This window comes from Aulonocara sp. 'chitande type north' Nkhata Bay, linkage group LG11 (genome assembly GCF_057382095.1).
Source record: "Aulonocara sp. 'chitande type north' Nkhata Bay isolate Kocher_YH1m ecotype deep benthic linkage group LG11, A_spYH_male_GT1.1, whole genome shotgun sequence".
In the NCBI taxonomy this organism is placed as follows: domain Eukaryota; kingdom Metazoa; phylum Chordata; class Actinopteri; order Cichliformes; family Cichlidae; genus Aulonocara; species Aulonocara sp. 'chitande type north' Nkhata Bay.
Genome location: NC_141354.1, coordinates 19348121 through 19371866, shown reverse-complemented (window position 1 = coordinate 19371866; position 23746 = coordinate 19348121). Strand labels below are relative to the sequence as shown.

The following is a 23746-nucleotide window of genomic DNA, read 5'->3' as shown; positions in this document are numbered from 1 at the left end:
GGATTAGAAGTAGAGCATTAATAGAAGGGATTAGATACTAGATGGGGTTTGCTGATGGACACGAGGTCCATGTGTTAAACTGAGAGGAATTAACACCAGTAGCTTTGTGGATGCCCCTGCTGTCTTTCCAGCATAGCTGTTACAGTGCCGTGCCCCTGATGGCCTCCATCCTGTCAATCTCCTGGGGGATCTCTCATTGGAAGGGCTCAGAGCAGTGCTGGAGTGACAGTGGCACAAACACAGCATTATCATCACACTGTCACAGTCATTCTCCACAGGCACAAACTGCTGCTTATTCAAATCGGCATGAGTTTGCGAGCTGGTGACAGCTTGTTTTTCATAGCTCTTTTACTTTCTTTTTTTGGATTTCTGTCTTCAACAAATCTTTGCTTTGCATTGCTTTACTTTGTCATCTCTGTATGGAAAAAGAAATTGGGACGTGACTGCAGCAGCCTCCCAGAAGAAAGGAGAAAGCTGCTACCCCTCCTTGAGCTCCCTAGAGCCTTAGTAATTCCTTTCTGCACATCTGTCAGATTGCAGCTGCTCCTAACATGTGGGGCCCAGAGGCCTAACTGTCCTAGAAGACCTAACACCCCGCGTAAATAATGTCCTGGGTGTCCTCACTCTGAACCAAAAAAATTTGTCACATCTATCACAGAGGGAAAAAGTCTCTGAATAGTTTGTAGCATATCTTCTGCGAGATCAAGGCCTGTAGGCTATTGCTAGCATTAGAATGCCAATGGTTTTTGTTTTTTCCCTGAACTACTAACGTGCACTGTGTTTCTGTTGATAGAGAGGATACTCGACCAAGCATGAGGTACGTCAGTTCCACTTCACATCCTGGCCTGAACACGGGGTGCCCTATCATGCCACTGGATTGTTGGCTTTTATACGAAGGGTTAAAGCTTCTACGCCACCTGATGCTGGCCCTGTCGTGGTTCACTGCAGGTACCGTAAGCCCTTGCAAGTGCTATATATATGTTTTAATAACCTTTTGATAAACTTTTGTATTTATAACTGTTATACATTATGTTGGCGTAACAGATATGTATAATCTCTCTCTCTCACTAAACCGCTGCACTCTACTATAAGATATCTATGTGTCGCTCTAACATGGGCATGAATGTGATGGTAATTTTGCGCTTTTAAGGATTTTTTTCAACTTTTTTTTCTTCGGGGTTGGAAGAATTGTACAGCAAACATATTTAATGTTTTTAAAAATCAAGAATTGAGTTTGCAAGTTTGAATTTATCTTGGATTTTCTCTGATGCTCACAGGGTCAAATATATTTATATATACGTCCCCACTAATAGTTCTGACAATAAACGTCTGACGATAAGACCTTTCTCCGGTTTCGGCTTGTTCATGTGGGCAGCCAGAAATTTCAGTTGAGCTTGAAGGTGACAGTTTTGAAGCAGAGGCTTCATTCTTGTTTGACAACTCCACAGTTCTTCAAGTTTGTTTCAATGTGGACATTGACTGAAGTTTCCAGCAGTTTCCAGTTCATGGTTCATGTAGGCTTGAGTCTTATTGTTTGAGTTGTTCCTGAACATCCTAACTTCCTCTCCTCTGGGGTGGCAACTTTCTTCTTCTAAACCCGGGTAAAGTAGTGACACATCCGAATAACTTGTTTGATCTGATGATCTTGTATTATGCAGTTATTTAGAAATGGCTCTAAGAATACTTTCCAAATTGCGTAACTCTACAATTCACCTTCTTAGATCTTCACCGAGGTCTTTAGACTTTCCCATTGCTTTGAGTATCAGCCAGTACAGTGACTCCTTTCAAACAAATCCTTTTTATACTGCAAAGAGATAATGTGAGTTGTACTCCATCCTGATCATTACTGAGTAGTTAATAGGCAAGGTTAGAGACATCTTAAAATCTTAATCACCAATAATTAAAAGATTTTGGGGAGTATGTCTATATTTCAGCCTATATGTATACCTTTGACCCTGTGTAGATGAGAGAAAATCCAAAATAAATTCAAACTTGAGCAGCCATTTCTTGTTTTTTAAAGCCACCAAAGATGTATGCTGTCCAGTCAATCCCATCTGGAAAAAGAACAGCTCATTAAAAGCCCCAAATTACAATGACATTCATGCCCATGAGTGTATGAGAACTTTTGACCCATGTACTTGCATTTTGTAGATATATAAGATTGGGCAGATCTGTCACATTCTTAGCCATTTAAACAATATTGATTACTTATTTATAACACAATGATTATATCATGTTCCATTTGTGCCAATGGGTCCCTCATATCCTATGCACAGACCTTTAATGTTTTAAGACACAATTCCTTATAAAAGATGGTCTTTCCATTGCAGTGCGGGGGCAGGTCGCACCGGCTGCTACATTGTGCTGGATGTCATGTTGGACATGGCCGAGTGTGAGGGCGTGGTGGATATCTACAACTGCGTCAAAACCCTCTGCTCTCGACGTATCAACATGATTCAAACGGAGGTGAGGACAGCAGTGCAGCCAGGAAATCACAATTTCTTGCACATGTCACATATTTAGCAGGTGACATCTCGATCCTTAATATAATCTTCTCAAACCCCCCCAGAAAAGCCAAGCTTGTAAAAATTCCTTTTTTCCTTCTGTTGTTTGGGAATTCAAAAAGTGAGGGGGGTACATTTCCATACTCCCACTTCTAGATGTATGTAAAGATCACGGCTAAAGTTTTAGAGAAAAGACTGTCTCTTTGTCAGTTTGCTGTGTAGGCACGTGCTGTTCTTTGATGTGCACATAATTTGCATTTTTACCTCTTATTATGTAAATCCAACGTTGACTTGGCTGTTTATTGCATTTGTAGCTATTTGCAGGGGCGCACTAATTAAATGCACACTGCATGTGTTTGTTTACAAATAAATATTTATTTATTCTCTAGCGGCCTTGATACACCACTAACATTAAAGCACATGTTTAATTCAGAACAAGGCGGGTTATGAAAGATTTCTCCCATTCTGACTATTATTCGATTATTTATTTACAACTACTTACGTTTCTCACCTGCTTCTGTTTTAACCTGCGTCATTTGTAGTGTTTAGCATCTGGTTGCTTACAACCTTCAGATAACATATTTTGATGTGTTATTCAAAAGCCAGAACGATGAACTAAATTATGTCACCTGCTGTCTTTTCAGGAGCAGTATATCTTCATCCATGATGCTATTCTAGAGGCGTGTCTGTGCGGAGAGACGGCCATCCTGGTGAATGAGTTTGCTGTCACTTACAAAGAGATGCTGCGAGTGGATTCTCAGAGTAATTCCTCTCAGCTTCGAGAGGAGTTTCAGGTCAGTGTTGCTGCAAAGTCAGAATGAGCCATAATAATGATCCACTGTGTACAAGTTAGAAGTCATTTGTAGTTATGTAGTGTAGGTTTGCTCAATTTAGTTAATATTGTTTGGCTGATATTCAGATAGTAGCACAGTCACCGGACATGCACTTACTTTTCTTTAGCTGAAAGTAAGATAAATGTATCTCACAGGTTGTGAGTTTCAGGCTGTCTGCCAATGCTTTAACTCCAGTGCTCTCTCAGCATCTCACATTCAGGCTGTAACCAGTGTTCCCTAAACACCCTCGCCTGCAGGCAGTTGATTCAATTCAGTTCAATTCTTTTGTTCTTTTTTTTTAACATATATCACCAGTTCACAACAACAGTCATCTCAAGGCGATTTTTATTGTAAGGTAAAGACCCCAGAATATTCGAGAGAGCACACCAACGATCAAACAGTCCTTCCAGCTACAGCAGGCTCAGGGAGAGCCAGCCATGTTCTCGGGGGAGTGAAGTGAAAGTGAAGACAGAAAGGACCAACATAGAGACAACTCAGATAATAAACAGAAATGAGCATGAGAGAGGAGACAAAACTCGATCACAGACAGAAATTTGGGCCACTTTAGTTATGTGAAAATAGTGTATCTCACGGTTCAATAAGCACCGTCAGCAACAATAACATGAAGCTGAATTGTTTTCTGTATGACTTTGTTAGTCCACTCGTCATTATAAGATTACTTTATTTCATTGAGGTTTACAGGCATTCATTTATCCACAGCAATCAAACCATCAATCAGCCGGAAGTTTGGACCTTGGATCATTGCAACACCCTGATTTTTTTTGGGCCATTCTGTTACAGAATTGCTGCTGTGTTTGAGATCATTGTCCTGTTGCATGATCCAGTTTCAACCAAGCGTTGGCTGTCAAATAAATTGCCTAACATTTAAGTCTAGAATACGTTAGTACGAAGAGGAGCTCACGGTCAACTCAATGACCGCAGGGCGCCCAGCTCCTGTGGCTGCAGAACAAGCCCAAATCATCACCTCTACCTCCATCTGTGACAGTTAGTATGAGGTGTCTGTGCCGTTGTGCTGTGCATTATAGTCAAACATCTCCACTTTGGTCTGTCCAAAGGACATTGTTCCAGAAATCTTGTGGTTTGTTCAGATGGAACTCAAATTTAGGTAATTTCCAAGCAAGTCATACTTGTTCAGTCTTTTTCTAATTGTACTGTCATGAACTTTAACATTTAACATGCTAGCTGAGGACTGCAGAGTCTGAGAAGCAGCTTTTGGATCTTTTACAGTTTCTCTGAGCACTGCACGGTCTGACCGTAGGGTGAATTTTCCTGGGATGTCTGCTTCTCGGAAAGAGGGGACATCCCACGTGTTAACACACTTAAACCCTCCAGAGCACCAAAGAGCCAAAACATGTGCTTTTACAGGTGCTCATGATTGTTGATGATCAATTAGCCAAGTGCAGATGATTAGCAGCACCCGGCTGCTACTTACCAGAGGTGGGACCAAGTCATTGTTTTGCAAGTCTCAAGTAAGTCTCAAGTCTTTATCCTCAAGTCTCAAGTCAAGTCTCAAGTAATGTCAGGCAAGTCAGAGTCGAGTCTCAAGTCACTGGTGTAAAAGTCCGAGTCAAGTCACAAGTCTGAAACTTTGAATTTCAAGTCCTTTCGAGTCTTTAAAAAAAAAAAACAACGAAAAAATAATGTTGCAGTTATGCTAAATGTAAATATTAGACCATGTAATTTTAAAATCTGTGTTTTTCTCAACACATGACAAAATAGTGAACTTAGAAAATATACACAAATTGTGAAATTGCACCTCTTTAAAATGCAGCTCAATTAAACCTAGCTCCAAGAATAATTTTCACCGACAGTTCTGAGATACGCTGCATGTTATTCTTGGATGCGCTTGTAGGACCGGCTTTAAAATCGCATGACAAAAATATCATACACATTAAAAAAACTGTATCACCAACGTAGCCTGGACAACATTTGCTAGTTAGATGAAGTCAGCTATCTCATCGTAGCATATTTATATGCATATTTATAATTATACGGTTCTTGGAGTGAGTGCATACACTCATGAAGTTTAGTAACTTCAGGTCACTGCAACAAGCCCAGGTACAGTTTACCAAAGGATGGGTGCAGGACCTTGAAATGCACCGTGTAGAACGAAAGACCATCGTACGTATCATAAGTTTACCAGTCTCACAAATCGTCTTCATAAATACACATTCCTTAACCGTTTATTAATAGGACCTTTGAGCTCAACGGTAATTAATTAGTAGTGGAAATAATTTCTGGTAGCATCACAGAAATGTAGCAGTGACAATAATACTGTATGCTGTAATCGTACTGGGCAATTAGTGATACAAAAAACCTGTTTTATCCTGTGAATAAAAGTATGTGTTTTTGTCAATGTACCATAATAACAGAGGAGAAACACAATATTCTGTCAGGACAATTCACTATTTATGCACAATAAACAAAGGAGCATAGCGCGACAATTTCTGTTCAGCGCCAGACTTGCTTGTAACCTATATCACCAGTTATGTTAAGAAAAATGACGCATTAACTACAACAGCAGACTGACCTTCGTGTAAATGCTTGGAGCAGACTAACCTGTGAGCTGGAGGGTTCTGGGACGTTATATTTGACCTTTGAATGGCTGCAATCCAGGCCATCCGTCGCGTCTGTTACTTCGGAAACATGGCTCGAACAATTTCTCTTCAACGAGGTAATCCGATAACAACCGATCTCTTTACCCGTCGGCTTCCCGTGGCTGTCATGCGACCGGCTATTGCAGTTAATAATACAACGGCTTCTTGACATTTTTGTGTTTCTTTTTATCGCTGTATAACTGATTTTAATTGAAAGCCTGCGTGCGCTAGTACCGCTTGCCACGAGTTCCCAGAATCCTTTGCGGTTCTACCCGTGAATGACGTCACATTTTCAATCTCTATATAATATGCATGTTAAATTTTATATTTGGGGTAAAATATCAAGTCTTTTCAAGTAAACCGGTTCAAGTCCAATTCAAGTCCCAAGTCATTGGTGTAAAAGTCCAAGTCAAGTCACAAGTCTTAGAACATTTTTTCAAGTCAAGTCTAAAGTCATAAAATTAATGACTCGAGTCTGACTCGAGTCCAAGTCATGTGACTCGAGTCCACACCTCTGCTACTTACCCTCTTAATTCTTAAAGAAACAGGAAGCATTTCATCGGACAGCACTGTCCCGTGAAAACTTTCTTTTTCACATGACTATTTTAGCAGGTGTTTTCAGTGTGCCTGGATTCCACTGCGTGGTTTCCCACAGGTTGAGAATATATTCACGGTAATTGCAGCTACACCACACAGGTGTTCCATAAATATCTCACATGCAGTCCACTTTTAACCAAAATATGTGAACTGCTCATCCAAACAACTTCAAACACGCCTGTCAGATATGAAGGAGAAAGGATGAACGGTTGTTTGGGGAAAAACAAATAAACACACAGACACGCATGCAGAGACGAAGATGCTCTTTGTAGCGCACACATCAGTTCGACAAAGAGCGCATAAAGGAACAGACTAATAGATATCTCTGCGTGGCGTGTTTGCATCTATAATGTATGTGTGCGTACATGAAACATGATGTTAGTTTCCATTGTTATTCTTTGCCACTTATGTCCCCTCGAGTGGTTTAAAGGAATGTGCTCTCAGAAGATTTTATTAGGTTTTGATTAGGAGACAGGAGAGCCAGCTGTGTTCCAAAACGCTTTACCTGCTTCATTCACCTTCCTCTGCCGCTCGCTGCTCAACCAGCACACACTGTGACTTAGCATTTCAAAGTGCTTCTGAAAAAGACTTGCACTTCTCCTTATGATTTTGTGCCATTTAATCCTCATAAAATATGCATATTGTATAAATTATGATGGATGTATGTAGGGAGCAGTTACCTTTTCATATAGGAAAGTGTTTCACTCCCTGCTTTGATCCTGTAAACTTCTCTGTCAGGCATTGATGCTAAAAGCCTCCCTACCAACCAAAGAGCTGTGTTTGCCTTTTACTCTGTCATCCGGTGGCTAACAGCCAATTGGTAGCACTGAGAGATCAGCAAGTCACAGATCTATTATTGATGCTGTACATTAATTATTCAAATATTTTTTTTCAAGTTGTTTAATGTAATAATGATTAAATTCATTATGGATAATTAGTATGCAACATTTCTTTTTTATTTGTTTTATTGCACTCAGCTTTGTTACGCAGTTTGCCAATCTTATGCTTTATTCCTTTTAAGTTAGTTTGCTGATGCTCAGTGTATCAAAGACTAAACCAATTACCATCATTGGTCTTTTTGTATTCTCTTTTTTCCAGTCCTCCCTCCTCCTGTCTCGTTCACTTCCTCTACCTCCTTCTCTTTCCTAAGATCTCAGACTTCTCTGCAGTGCCTCATCACCCCTCACATTTTCCACTTTTAAATGGTTTCTCAAATTTCACTTTATCCTCACCTTCCTCTCACCTGGCCTCTTACACATTTCCATTTTCAGACGCTGAACTCTGTGACTCCCCACGTGGATGTGGAGGAGTGCAGCATTGCTCTCTTACCCAGAAACCGAGAGAAGAACCGCAGCATGGATGTCCTCCCGCCCGATCGCGCCCTTGCGTTCCTGGTCACGACAGAAGGGGAGAGTAACAATTACATCAACGCTGCTCTCGCTGACAGCTTCCACCGGCAGGCTGCTTTCATTGTGACCCCTCACCCTCTGCCGGGCACCACGGCCGATTTTTGGCGGCTGGTTTTTGACTACGGCTGCACGGCAGTGGTCATGCTCAACCAGCTAAATCAGTCAAACTCTGCCTGGGTAAGGTCAAAGTGTTAGGTACTTTTTATTGCCATTGATTTGTTGACACTGAAAAAAGAGAGAGATGTCTTAAAACATTTGAGATCTGACACACACACACGCACGCGAGCACGCACACACACAGAGGAGCCACTGTTTGCTGTGCAAGTTTTTACTCTCAGTCTTGGGGTTGTATGAAGTTTATTCGAGACTTTCCCTGACATCCCCCGCCTGTACAGTTTCTGTATCTTACTGTGCTCGGGATTAGTTCTTTCATGCCATTTTGTTGGGCTTTGATCCCTGACCACATTGATCTCAAGGCATGACTAGATAACGCTCGCCCCAGTTTTTCCTTCCCTTCTCAAGCTACATCTCTGAAGAATAGGCTTGCATTACCCTCCAGCCACATCTTAGATTTATTTTAACTAGCTCACATTTTTTCACGAGCATATAATTTTTTTAAAAAATAATTTGGTTTAAATTATTTTTAAACCAACAATATTAAAAATAATTAGGGGAAACATAATATGAGATTAGTGGTCATTACTTGTCCTTTTTAGCCTTCAGGACTTTTAAAGTCTTTGCTAGGCTAAATCCTGAACACTAGCTATTTCATGTGGTTGGAGCAGGTAAATAAGGGCTTAAGATGACATTAGGCAAAAAAAAAAAAGAAATAAACTGTCATGGAATTTGAACAGATAAGATCTGTGACTGCCACACGTTATTGCCATTTTCTAAAGTCTTAAAACAGAACCCACGGGGAGCGCGGAAGGCTAATTAACAACAACAACAATATGCTGAAAAGTTATTATGGATTTCTCTACCCCAGCAGACCTGTCTTTTCCATGTGGTCATGCATAATCATATCTTTCACATAGTTTCTTCTGATTACGACATAAGAAATCATTATAAGCATTGAGCAAACATGAAGCGTGTAGTTTGCTTTTGTGTCCCTAAAGAAAAGTAATGATTTCACTCTTCAAGCCATTTGTCAGCTGGAAGAAACAGGATTTAATGAGCTTGTGGTAGTAATATAGGAAACCAGACTGAGAAGCTGATCAAATGTAACTCCTCGAGTTGTAGCAGAAGGAAACGCATAGTCTGTGAAAGAGCCAAAAGCTGGCACAACCTGACTGCATTTTGTTGGAATTAAGCTTAAGGAGATTGGCAAGCTTCCAGTCCTTAATGGCACATAAATAGTTGTGCAGAGAGAACGAGGTTGCTGAATAATTAAGCTTGCGGGACAGGTACAACTGGGTCTCATCAGTTTGGCAATAAAGGAAGAAGAAATCTTTGCAGTCCAGTAATGTAGCCCAAGGAAAAGCATTCAAAACAAGTGAGAACAGTCCTAAAATAAGGATGCAGCCTACAAGAGTCAAAAACAATTTAAATACATAAGTCTGCAACACAAAGTAACGCTGGCCTTCATCAATTTATTATTAGTACTGCTAGAAGGACAATTTAAAGTACTTGTGTATAGTCTCATAGTACCTTGTATTTACAGTCTTGCATAATGAATATGGGCATGAATAAGGAGTGAGTTGCAGAGTTCACCTGTAAAAGCCAAAGGCACTGAAGATAATAGCTCACGCATTCTCCTTTCTGTCCTTTAGGCATTAGATTTACAAGGTTTTCAGTCCGTCTTTAAATATTAACTTTGTGAAATATGTATTACAGTGCATCAGATCCTTGAAAAACAGGCGTTTGGTCTAAGATGGAAAAAATTGAAGAAGGAAGAAAGTAGAGCCCAAACAATACTGGATTTATAAATATATATGCTAAGACAGAGATACTTATTATTTTTATGACTAAATGTGAAAGCTACCAAATGCAGTTTGTAAAAACTGTCCTCAAGCGTTAAACTATCAGTATAACCTCCAAAGCCGTGACGAGCATTGCTAAAATGTTAATAAATGTTCTGAATATTTCATCTTTACTGTTGGTTTACACATGTTAAGTGGAGAATAGGTGCTGTGCTGTTTTTTTCTGGCTGTTCTTTGATCTTGTTATAAACTCTGTTATAGAGTTCATTTGCTGGGCTGCGGTGCTCTGTCTCCCTCTTGTTGAAATCTCTCAAAGCACATTAGGTCTCTCCCTTCGCAATGCTTCTCTAACTTCTCTAACTAACACTAGTGTGGCTTTTTAAATTCCATGAAAACACACAGTAACCCAACTGCTGCTTTTATTTTAATAAACACCAGCAGCAATTGATAATCCAGAGGTCTAAGAACAAGTATTATGGCCACAGCTACATAAAAATGCATTTTCTTTCAAGCTCAATCACTAATGAACTCATCTCTGCCCATGTTGTTTGTGCAGCCATGTGTCCAGTACTGGCCGGAGCCTGGTTTACAGCAGTACGGGCCAATGGAAGTGGAGTTCCTGTCTATGTCAGCGGACGAGGACGTCATAACTCGTCTATTTCGAGTCAAGAACGTCACGAGGGTGAGTCATTGTCATCCCAAAACAGCCAGCGCAGGACATTTTATTGAGCTCGATGATATTTCACAAATATTAAGTTAAACTGCTTTAGAAATGTATGAGCGGGAGGTTTTACCTGCAGTACATTCAGAGCCGTCACCTCTAACGTGCACCTGAAAATCTAGAGAAGTATTACAGGTGGTTTAGATAAATGTTATACATCTAACATTTTCTACAATATCCTTTATGGATGCAAACTGAAACTCGGGGTTTCACATGAGACTGTATTTCTGTATAGTGTGCGCTTTTGCGTTACTAATGCAAACACGGCAACACTTCACTAGTTTACGCCTCATGGGACAGAAGAGTTTGTCAAATAAGTCCCCTTAAGAAAATACACTCTATACGAGAGCCAGGAAATTTGTATCGAGCACAATGGCAGATGAGTAGAAGTTTTATTCATAGACTTTATTATACGTACTACAAAGGACATTCTTTTGATATTCAGCAGTCCAGAAAATTGAACCAGAGCCCCCAGTGCTTCCATCAAACATTCCCATGAGAATGATTTTTATTATAAGAATTTTCTTTTTCGTGAAAAACATGCAAGAGGAAGCCATTGACATGCATGCCATAAAGGTCAGTCTTTCGCTTTTTCAATTTCTTCTTGTTATTACCTAGATAGGTGTCTTCCCTCGCTTATGCGCGCGTTGGCATACTAAAAAGGAACCTTTCATCATTGTGATGCCTGCCATATTTTCAGTTGCCGTCTACTCTTTTCGGCAGCAAAGAAGATTTTCTTTTGAATTGCTCATAAACCTCGTCACACCTTTTAAACAGTGCAGCGTTAGGTAGAGCTCTGAAAATAGGCTAGAAACAAAAAAAATAAGAAGGCACCAGTGGTTCTGTCATAGTCGAGGAAGCACAGTGGAATGTTAGTTTGGTCTTTCCTCAGCTGAAGAGAATTCCCAAATGTGTTTTATATGTAGGACTAGAACATTTTCACTTCACTGTGTTGGCTGTTTGGTTTGTTTATATGTAGTTATGCGTGTTTTATGCTCAGGAATTTACATACGCACATGCTTGCATTCTGCTCAGGATCAAAATCAACCAATTACTAAAGAAATCTGTATGCAAGGCGTTTCCCCTATGCCATTAAAAGCAGCACGACAAGCGGTGCCCAGAACTTCCTGTCTTGATTGGCATCCTCACCTCCTGTGTCGACTGCCCCCGTCATTCCCCTCTCTATCTATGGCACCTCTTTTCTACTCAGCGCACATCACAGTCAGGGAGAGGGCAACTTAACACAGCATGGAAGGAATACAATCACACAAAAATAACGCACACCTCTCCCTCACTCAGCCCCTCTCTGTGCATTAGTGAGTAGATTTCCTTTGCCTGACAATGATATACAAGGGTAGTGAGTAAAAGTCAAAGGAAGTGCATTGTAAGCATATGTACGGATATGTGGTTTGTACAAAAAAGAGCACACTGTGTAAATCCCGCTTCCACTGAGGCAATTCCTCCATGCATCGTCGGTGTCTTTGCCGGCCCAATTTGCATGACTTACAGTTCTCCGCTGGTCCTTAAGTATTGGGTGAGATTCTACAGGACAAGGTTATGAACACACAGGGACCTCTTTCAGACACAGCGCGGGCCCCTCTTACTCCCACAGACCCATATATCTCAAAGTCAGGCTGCTGAGTGAGCACAGCGCCGAATGCCAACACACAGCCTGGGGAGCACTCAAAAGTAGCTTCTAACTGGCTACCACACAAGATGTACAGAAACACCCAGAACAATTTATTTGCCACATGCATACATATATTCAGCAAAAGAGAACAATGGTGTCAGATATGTGTGTTGTAAGATAAGATAAGATAAGATAAGATAGAACTTTATTAATCCCTCGGGTGGGTTCCTCTGGGAAATTCGATTTCCAAAAAAGCACAGCACCGACAGAAGTTACAGAGTTATACACACACACATATATATAAATACAGAGACAATATAAATAAAATATACGAAGGGGATAAATAGAATAAATAAATTGTGTGCTTTCTCTTGTATCTGAAGCTCCAAGAGGGCCAGCTGGTGATGTGTCAGTTCCAGTTTCTGCGCTGGTCGGCATATCGCGACGTTCCAGACTCCAAGAAGGCTTTCCTCAACCTGCTGGCTCAAGTGCACAAGTGGCAAAGGGAGTGTGGAGAAGGACGCACAGTTGTGCACTGCCTGTGAGTAATGTTTTAGCAGCATGCGTCACGCAGATTGATACAGAAGGCAGTAATGTGCCCATTTTATTTCTGAAAAGCTCTTGCTGCTGTTGAAGACTGCATTTTAAGCCGACACCGTTTTCTTGGTGGGAGATGTCGCAAAAGTATATGAAAAAACATAGGAAATGTAAAATTGGCAACCGATTCTTGCCTTGTTTTTGTGTCGTTATGTGCGATTTGGCACAGTGAGATGCAGCGTGATTTGTCATGGCAGTATTTATATTGTAGAAAATCAAATTGCGCCGTGCTGTGCTGTGAAGTCAGTGGTGTTATATGCGTCTGTGTTGTCCTAAAGCCCCGGAGAGCACACCCTGCTGATGAATATGAATGGGCCGTCCAGCTCATTGCCAACCCATCACACGCTCATCCCCACCGCCCCCATCCAGAAGCACATCACTCAGTGCTGTCACACAGTGTTACCCACGACAACCAGGAAAGAGATTATGGAGATCAAATCAATTATAGCTTAATACAGAATGCGACGGTTCTCACTACACTAAATCCAGCACTGCCAGAGCACTGACGACGATTGATTGCCTTAATATTGCTTCTATACACTGCAGAATCTCCCAGGCCCACCTGGCTGCGTTTGTCTCAGGAGAGAGGAAGTGGCTTGTCCTTCATCAGCTTATTGATAGCGTTTTACATTTATGATGACCGGGCGAGTATACAAGGCAAAAATGCCACACTATTGTGTTATTTCTCAATTTCAAACTACTTACAGTGTTTCTCATATAGCTCTTCTTATGTTGTATAAATATTTTATATTCATATTGTGTTTCAATTTAAACAAATGCTGTTTTTATGAGATAGATAGGAATTCAGATACAGGGTCATCAGATTACTGTTTGTTTTCTGCTTACACTCTACTATTGTTTTCCAGAATTCAGTTAAACATGTATTTCATACTGGAAAAATAAGACGAGTACATATAGATAATATATATATGCCGTACTGCGGAAAAGTCTTGAGCCTCCTATCATTTCCTTGTATTTTGCTTCCAAGGATCCAGATTTTTATCTTGTTATCTGTTAAAGTAGTCTCGTAAGATAAATAGTTTTTTTCTGACTGTTATGTGTGACAACTCAGCCAAGAGTCAATATGCCAGATTTAAATTGTATGTTTTAGCACTTTGTTGCTAGCTTAATTTTCCAGCCTGGAAATGATCCCACACTGGAAGCAGTGTGGGATCATCTTGATGGAGAACAGAACAAAAGGCAGCCAACATCAACACAAAGAAGAGCTTTGAATGTTCTTCAAAAAGCCTGGAGAACTATTCCTGACTACTTACAGAAATTACAAGAAAGCTACCCAAGAAAGTTCAGGCTGTGTTAAAGAATAAAGGAGGCCGTAGCAAATACTGACTTTCAAGCTGCCTGTAAAAACTCTGTTTTTGCTTCATGCACTGTATTTCAATCTATGTTTGCATCTTTCAAGAAATCACTGCTCCTGTAGCATAATACAAAGAAATGGGGGATGGATCTTCTGTACAGTACTGCACATGCACCCACTGCCCACCATATGTTAATTAAACTCATAATAAAGGTATTAGTCTAAAGCGGTGCTAACAGTCTAAGCATGCTAGCACGTTCACCGTGATAAAGCTAACATGCTGATCACAGACAGTATGAAAAATGGATGTAGCTACAATTACATCACCATAGTTTCTAAAGTCCCATTTTGAAGTCTTGAGATGGATTTTTCCACCATTACCTTCTTAGTTGCAAAATGTTAAAATGCACACTCAGTGGGGCTGAAGACTTGTGGCTGAAGCTTGTTAGCCAGTGAGGGTTTTTTGTGTGTGACCCGAAATGAGGGACTGAAACCATAAAATCAGCAGTAAAGTGTGTAAAGAGGCTGAGTCAGAAAGCTGTTTTTGCCTCAACTTCTAAGAGACTGGGAGTGATTTTGCAGCCACAGCTATCGCCCTCTGGTTTCTTTTGGATGGAATAAAACCTTCCAGGCACTTCTGCATTTGACCAGGAAACAGCATCTATGTTTTATTCTTCCTATGATCCTGATATTTAGCCAGTAACATCAGCCGTGATCAGTTCAATTTTAATTTTATTTATATAACATCAAATCACAACAACTGTCGCCTCAGGGCACTTGAGGGTGATCACCATCAAAATATAAAGTCTTAGAAAATGTTATATATACTAAAACTGTCCTATTGAGGGTTTCAGATAAGAAAAAAAGCACCCTGAATGTTGGCACTTGCTTTAATGACAATCCATTTGGTAGCTGTTGAAACATTCCACTCAGAATCACAAATGTCGCTCTCGTAGTGGTGCAAGGGAAAAAGTAGGCCACCAACGGCAATCAGATACCTTTTGGGAATCAAAAATGTTTATGTACAAATATCCAACCATTTATTGGTGCTGTATTTCAGTCTGAGCTAATGTGGTCAGTTTGACTGCACACAGTGCTACACTAATAGGATGACTAAGTATATATTATAGATTGCAAATTATATCAAAGGATCAAACTAATTTGATGCATTAATGAAGAAGGCTTGAACTTTTTTTGTCAATCACTTGCCAAATTTTTATATTCCATTTCAAGAAATGTTTATTTCATGGCATACACTTTGTTAAATTATGCAGTAGTGTCCCATGAGCGAAAACAGCCACGAAGCCTCTTTTTTTTCTTCGATAATGCTCTCATTTCATGTTTTACGTTCACTTGGGCCTCCTACTCCTAACATAAACCGGTAGTTTAGAAAGAAAATACTGCACCACGGTAAATGGTTAATGGCCTGTATTTGTATAGCGCTTTACTAGTCCCTAAGGACCCCAAAGCGCTTTACACAACCAGCCACCCATTCACGCACACATTCACACACTGGTGATGGTAAGCTACATTGTAGCCACAGCCACCCTGGGGCGCACTGACAGAGGCGAGGCTGCCGGACACTGGCGCCACCGGGCCCTCTGACCACCACCAGTAGGCAACGGGTGAAGTGTCTTGCCCAAGGACACAACGACCGAGACTGTCCAAGCCGGGGCTCGAACCGGCAACCTTCCGATTACAAGGCGAACTTCCAACTCTTGAGCCACGATGACCCAAAGCAACTCTGACTTGCATTCTTCCCACAAACCACCTATTCTTTGCTCACTACTGATTCCAACCCAGTCTGTTACACGGTTATACAACTGTTATTTAGTATTATGTTTCTTTTCTTTGACACAAGAAAAACAAACTTTAGCTTTTTTATTAACTCAAATAAAATATTACACGAAACTGCTAACAGCTACTAAATATCAGGATTATGCAATGGTAATGTTACACAGCCCCAGAAGGGTCATGGTAGAAATTTCTGTGTTGACAGTTTGTCTGCCCATTTGTTATTTTCCCCTCACACTCGTCAGCTTGCATTAACTTTAATTAAGTTTTTCCATTCCCTCTGGACCATATATTGTATGATATAGTATGTATTATAAATAGACTGCGGCTGCTTTGACCACAGGCACCTTTACCTGTGCTCAGGAACAATCTGTACTTTTTGGAGAAAGAAATAATATCTTGATGAACTAAATCAACCAGTCGTCTTACCATCAGCAGCTAGTATTAATTGAGACAGCTGCTGGGATCATTAAATGATTGCATGACCCGACACTGCGATTGTGTTGGTGGTCATGTATGTACTGAAAGATCTTTGGATCTTCATTATCACGACATTAGTAACAGGGCAGCACAGCAGGCACATGAGTGGCCAACTTTTACCATCTCAGACAGTTTTTAGCCTGCACTTGTTTTGTGCCAGAGGCAACCCCAAACCATCCTTGGATATTATCAACACTGTGTTTTATATTATAATCTTTTGTACTGCCTCGACAGAGTCATTGATGCCGTGCATTTTTATAAGCATTGCACTGAACTTCCTCTATAGGTCAGCTGTGAGCGTCCAAGTAGAGGAAAACTGAAATGTGTGCTGCATGCAAAAGCCGTGAGTTTTACTTCGAGGGTGATGTTCTTATCTCTCCATATTTATTCACACCCTGGGAAACGCTAGATTGAGAATAAATATGCCAGTTGGTCCAACATTATAATAGGTAACTAAAACTAAACTAAAAACTGAAACCAGATGTGAAAAAATATTTCAGTAAAATAAAAACTAGACTTTGAAAAATTACAAAACTATGATAACTCTGTGTTGGTCAAACCTCGGATTAAGGAGGAACAATGTGGTTTTCATCCTGGCTGTGGAACGCTGGACCAGCTCTTTATCCTCTTAAGAATATTTCAGTATGTTTGGGTGTTTGAGCCACCAGTGTACATGTGGTTTGTGGACTTGGAGAAGGCATTTGACCGCTTACTGTCACATTGTTACATGCCTTTCGGTCCATGTCAACTACAGTAAGAACCTGGTTATCGTTGCCGGCAATAAGTCAGACTTTTCCCTGGCGGATGGTGGGCAAGGCTGATTCTGTTTGTGATCTTTACGGACAGAATTTCTAGGTGGAGCCAAGTGCTAGAAGGATGCCACTCTCAGAGTCTTATCGCTGTTTTTTGCAGATGATGTGGTTCCTTTGCCATCACCAGGTGATGACTTCCTGCTTGCACTGGAGCAGCTCACAGTTGTGCAGTGGTCAGAATGACCATTAGCACCTTCTAGTCTGAGGGACAAGCTGCTTTTGTTTATGAGTTAGGGGAGGGGAGTGAAAGAGTGAACAGACAGACTGGTGCAGCATCTGCAGTGATGCTGACACGTCTATAAAAACATCGCTATCAATTTACTGGTTATTCTACATCCCTATGTTCACCTCTTATCACAAAGTTCTGAGTGATGACAGAAAGAATGACACTGCAGAAACAAACCCTTTCTTCAAACGGTGGCTGTGCTCAGAAGAGGAACTCAGTGTAGAGCTGATCCAAACGAGGTGGCTCAGGCATCTGATTAGGATGTTTCCTTGGCTGGGTTTTCTGGATAGGCCCGGAACATGCGGCGAGTTTGCATCTTCATCTTGTCAGGGTGTTTACGTCTTTACGTTGACTGGATAAGCTGGAGTTGGCGAAGTTGGAGAAGGAGGTCTGGACTTGGCTGTGACCCGACCCTGGATAAGCTGTAGAAGATGAATAGATAAATGGAAGAAAGGAAACACTGCTGTAGATTAGCCTGGTTATGCTTTTTGTCAGAAGCTTCTTGTTTTTGGTTTGTTTTGTCCGGCTTTGACTCTTTATGATTGTTTGTGCTATTGCACTGAAGTCTCTAAAATTGCTACTGTTATCTCTGACATAAACTGTAGCAGAGCTTTCTGGGTAATGTCCATTAGAGCAGTAAAGAGGAGTTACAGCAGCATCTATCCATAGCACTATGGACTGAACCATAAATGTAACATCTGAACATTAACCATATCCACAAGCACAGCTTTAATCAGCGCAGCCAGAGAGGGCTGCTATGCTGCTTGTGTACATTGATGGCTTTGCCTTTCAAAAGGAGGAATGAGCAGCAAAGGATCCATGTGTTCATCATCTCTCATTACCTTAGTATCTGCAGTGTTTGCATTGTGTAACTTCTCTAACTAGTCCAAATCATGAAGCGATTGAACAGATCTGGCAGAGAGCATTGAGTACTGTCCATATACACATGAATACCTTTGGATAGGTACAGTAGCAGCATTGATTTATGCCTGTACTGTGTAATAGTTATTAGACAATGTATTCTCTTCCACAGCAATGGTGGTGGCCGTAGTGGGACCTTCTGTGCCTGCAACATCCTCATCGAGATGATCCAGTATCAGAACATGGTAGACGTATTCTATGCTGTCAAAACTCTACGCAACTGCAAACCCAACATGGTCGAGTCTCTGGTATGGAAGTTTAGTCTAGTCTGTAAACTAATTGAAAAAAAACCCAAATTCAATACATTTGAGATTTTTGACTCTAGTTTTGTGTTTTTCCTTTTTGTTTCTTTAGGACCAGTATCGATTTTGCTATGACCTTGTCCTTGAGTACTTGGACTGCTTTGAAGGCAGATAGCAACTAAACGTTTACGACAGCAGCAAATTCCCACGCGCTGGAGACAAAGGTCACCCGGTGACCCCCCATCTACTTAAATGTTTGGACCTGTGAAGTTGGCTTTGAAAGGACTGCAGAGGAACGAGAGCAAAGAAAAAAAACATGGTCAAGGTTCTGACTTTTAACCTTTAATGTACAGCTGTGATTTCCTCCTTGTTGGTGATGTTTATCTCTTTTGATATTTTTTTTTTTGTGCTTTTCTCGGTCCTATTTGCCTCTTGGACTACATCTTGTATGTGCTAAGGGTTTCTGTAGCAGCAAAACAATATTTGGAGCTGCAATGTGGACCTCTCTCTTCAAAGCAAGGGTCACCTTGGCTGTGTTTCATCATTTCATTCGTACAAACCGAAGACGCTGGATCTAATTCTGGAGTTACAGCAGCATTATTTAAACGTGGAAGAGCTACATAAAATAACGGTCCACTGTGCTCGTGGCATGACTTATCTACCATACCATAAACTGCCTTATTCTCTAATGATAGGACAGATTTATTGAAACCACCAAATAAATCGATAAAGTTTTTCACCTGGGGTAGAAAACAAGAACAAGAGATTTTAAGAGACCTATATTGTAAAGCAGACCAGCCCAGTATTCAACAGTATTGATGCAGAAACTGTACAGTAGTGCAATGTGTTGTATTTTCCCATAATGTTTGTGCTGGATTACCATGTGTGCTACAGGTGGGCGTTACTGGCACTGAGCCTGGTGCCACCGAGGGAGATTCCTGTCTCGTTACTGTCACGGTGCCAATCCCACTGACTGACTTGAATCCTTTGCTTTGTTCTACTGCTTCATCTTGATATATGCCTACAAACAAACACTATGTACTGCATCAGCTAATGTTCTCGCTCCGAAGTGATTGTTTGTACTTTATACTCACCGAAGACAGCAAAAGGAGAGGATGGCGAAAGCTGTTTGAAAGGCATCGAGATGCCACAGTGTTGGTGTGAAAAATGATGCGCCATTAATGCTGTGGTGAAGTGTCTGAACTGGTGCGGTCACACAGGTCTCAGTCTGCACCTCTTCTACTCATTCATTGTCCGAGGCGTTTGGTTGTGCTGTAAAAACAAAAAAAGTCTAAGAAAAGCAAAAAGAAAATCGGGGGTAGGGGGCACTAAGATGGGGTAGATGGTGGGAGTGCCATCTTGGGTCACCGCTCATTGCTGAACATATTTTTTTGATTGCAGAAATGTGGTTTTAAAAAAGTAGTAAAAGTAAGAAGCTGTTGGCCACATACCCTGCTGCTGACTTACCGCAGAGTTGATGGATAAACAAAATCCACTCTTTTTCAGCTGTTGGCCAGGGCCTGGAGAGCACTGGAACTCTTCATGCCTGAATCAATGTAAGAAGCAGTCAGGTTGGGATTTGTGATACACATAATGATCAGAGACAACTTTGAAACATGCTCTTGCAAAGACCCCATTACACAGAGGAAGAGATTTTTTTTTTTTTAAATCACTTTTGCGTTATAGCCACAAAAATATCTCTAATAAGCTCCATTAGAGATATTTTAAAACATAGGCCTTTTAAAATATGTTATGCGCCAACACATCTCCCGAGACTCCTTTAAGTAGAGGTTTTCAGGGAGGGTGGTAAAGGTATCACTCCAGGACATATCCTAATGAACAAGGAGAGACAGCTTGAAGCCTGCAGAAGCTGAGAAAGGCAACCCTGCTGCTAGTTTGCAGCTCACACTCTGGTTCAGGTGGGATAACCAGAATATGTGAGCAATCTAACAGTATACAAACATCACCAGACTCCCACAGATTCTCAAATAGAGCAGCTTGTTTGTGATGAGGAAGAAGAATGAGGTAGCTACATTGTAGTCAGTGATCTGGCAAAAGATTGCTGAAGGAAGTGCCTGGACACTTTTTTTGTTAAGGGTGGAAGGAATATGTATATACAGATGTATATTATGTTATGTGAATAATATATTATATGTTTGCCCAGAGTAAAGACGTATAGTAAGTAACCACAACATAACCATAAAGCTGAATGTTGCTGTAAATGAGCATTTTGTGAGTTTTTGTCAGAACTTTTAACGACGAGCGTTCATCCCAGCGCTGCGAGCGAAGCGGCTCATGAGGCGTGTTCGGGCGCTCGTTAAGCTTTGCATTTCATTTCAGTGATTTCAGAATAACCCGATCCATATGATTTGTTTCAACCTTTAGCCACGACTGTGAGTGCATTATACTTTTACCATTCCAAAGCTTTTTATTATGACTATTTCTGAGTGACAACTGCCAACACAGGATGTTTGATTTCACTTGTTGTTTTCTGTATGAACCAACAGTACATGACTACTGTGTTTTTGATCATTGTATTTGTGGGGACATGGTGTGTATTTAATGAAAGAAAATAAGAAGAGAGATGTATATCGGGGTAGAAAGATCTTTCTTTTGAGCGATACCAACGATTAACAATAAATGAACAATGGGGGGAAAAAAGACGTTGTCGCAGCCTTTATTGGATGTTCTGTACCAAATACATACACGGCTGAAAAACCCCAACACACAACGTGGTTTCATGATCGGATTGTCAACAGAAGCGCAGACCTGATGGCAAAAGATGGACTTTCTGTCTATATCCCCTCTGACCCACCTGCGGTTTCTCATGCGGATGTGATCTTTTAACATTTTCCCGTCACCCTGAACCGCATTGACCATTTGATCTGACCCGCCTTTCTGATCCCTCACCCTGTTTCTTTTCCCTATCTCTTTTAATCATACCCCTCCACCGCACCCTGCTCATTTTCCATTACTTTCGATGTCTTTTCCTCATCGTTTTCTCCATCTCTTGCTTTGCTCCTTAGCTCAGAGTAAGGTGACTCCAGACCACAGACTTCCTCTCTTACCCCGTGGCTACGTTGAATAATGCAGCAGTCCTGCAAACTGATCCAGTCTTCAGCAGAGAGACTAGTCAGATTAATTAGAGTACAAGACCCCCTACTGTTCGGATGAGGACAATGTAGGCTGTGCAGACTTGCCTTTATTTTCTCATAGATTGATTAAGCTGCAAAAACAAACTTTAAAGGAGTGCGTCAGTATATTTAAGTATTCCTAAGTTGGTACTTTTCCACTAGTCATGTTGGTGAAAAGGGCAGGAATACCTTGTAGATTAATGAGGCAATGAGCTATTTTTATGGAGGCAGGTCATTTATACCACCCTATTTAATATCTGCAAGATTTTCTCAATTTCCCTTTTCACCTGCAGAAAGCCATTACAACATAAAATCCTTTTTTCCATCTTTTATTTCTCATATTTGACCGGCGGTTTAAATTAGCTGGTAATTGGAATCTTATCATTTAATTCTGATGGTGTAATGACTGTCGTGGTCAAGGCCCTTATCACTTTGCCAGGATCCAACAGGGCTTTGTCTTTTCTCTCTCTTTGGAGCATCCTGTCTTATATTCTGTCACTGATGGGCTCGATAGATGTCGGCTTCTCCTCAGTCTCCCTGTTGAGTCTCACCACATACACTCGGATATCTTTCTATAAAACGGCTGTGACTTCCGACAGCTTCTGTTATTGGCTGATATAACGGAGAAAGCTGAAAAATTATCTAGTAATTTGATCAGGTATGATTAATGTTATTGTTAATGGAAGTTTTAAAACAAATATACTTCAAGGTATTTGGATAGACAATACAATATTGTGCAAAGTCTTGAGTGTCCCCCTCATATTTTTATATTTTGCTTCCAAGGAGCCAAGCTGTTACTTTTAAGTGGTCTTAAGCAATATTCATTCAGGTTTTCTTTTAAAGTTGGCCGCCTTTTCACTCATTTTTAGTCCAATCCTTGTATTACACCAAATATAACAGAGTTTAACATAAACGTATAATATAAAAAAAATTTATTTGCACTTATAAGGTGATTCGAAAAGTGCTATTAGTTAAAAGCATGGTGTTCAGTTTGTCCTTAAAAATGTGAGAAAACTGGACAAATGGAGGACAGAGGAAGAAGGTGCATGGCTAAAAAACTATCCACAGCATATAAACAATATGCAGCAGATAGCTTTAGTATCTACAGCATACCAGTAAAGACCAGAGTATGCATCAGGTCCTTGAGTTTATCCATCTGCTCATTAGAAATCCATTCTTAAGGAAGGGAAGCAGGTGCAGTATGCCACATTACACAAGAGCTGCACTGAAAATAAGTAGCAACAGGTCTTATTGTAAAATTTGAAACTTTTGGTTCAAATTATCATCAACATATACAGAGGAGGTCAGTGTTTACATCCATCAGTAAAACATGGTGGAGGCTCTGTCATGGTGTATGGCTGTATTCCAAACGTTGGTGTTGGGAATCTTGTCAAACTCGTTGCCGAAAAGGAACGTAGATCCAGCATGCAATCAGAAAAGCATCTGGATGGCAGTGACGTCATTTATCAGCATGAAAACGATCCCAAACACAATGTTAATGCAGTGTTATTACTCTATTAATACCTATAAAGACAGAGTCCAAATCATCTTGACAGAGAGCACAGAGGCAGCCAACATCCAAGGAATAGCTTCAGTGTCCTTCAAGAGATTTGATGAAGTATTCCTGAAGACTACTTAAACTACAAGAAAGCTTGTCTGAGATAGTAAAGGTCGTGTGAAGGTTCAAAACAATAGAATGAAGGTGGTCGTATCATATATCGATTTTCAAGGTCATTGCAACTGTACAAACCCCATCCCCCCCCCCCCCCCCCCCCCCCCTTATATACTGTATTTCCATAAATGGTTGCATGTTTCAGTAAATTGCTGCACCTATTTCCAATTTTCCAAGCAAGACCTTTTGCACAGTAAATATAAATTATTCATAGTTTTGTGACTTTTACAGTCTTGCAACTGTAAAAAGAAGCAATGTCTGGGACTCAAAAACATGCTCACTCGTTTCCTAATAGCTACAGAGACATGATCCGGGTTTTAAC

At 40.7% G+C, this 23746-nt stretch overlaps 1 protein-coding gene across 4 annotated transcripts in view; it reads left to right on the top strand.

Annotated features, from left to right (window-relative positions):
- The window catches only part of ptprub (protein tyrosine phosphatase receptor type Ub), a 203580-nt gene extending 182312 nt beyond the window's left edge, over window positions 1–21268 (top strand). For all 4 annotated transcript variants that reach the window (XM_086310943.1, XM_086310942.1, XM_086310941.1 and 1 more), the window contains 8 exons: window positions 794–948; window positions 2331–2466; window positions 3149–3298; window positions 7824–8138; window positions 10437–10562; window positions 12615–12772; window positions 18489–18624; window positions 18731–21268. In XM_086310943.1, the coding sequence (XP_086167069.1) occupies window positions 794–948; window positions 2331–2466; window positions 3149–3298; window positions 7824–8138; window positions 10437–10562; window positions 12615–12772; window positions 18489–18624; window positions 18731–18793 (1239 nt within the window). In that variant the 3' untranslated portion in view covers window positions 18794–21268. The remainder of the gene's footprint in view (window positions 1–793; window positions 949–2330; window positions 2467–3148; window positions 3299–7823; window positions 8139–10436; window positions 10563–12614; window positions 12773–18488; window positions 18625–18730) is intronic.
- The last annotated feature ends 2478 nt before the right edge of the window (window positions 21269–23746 follow it).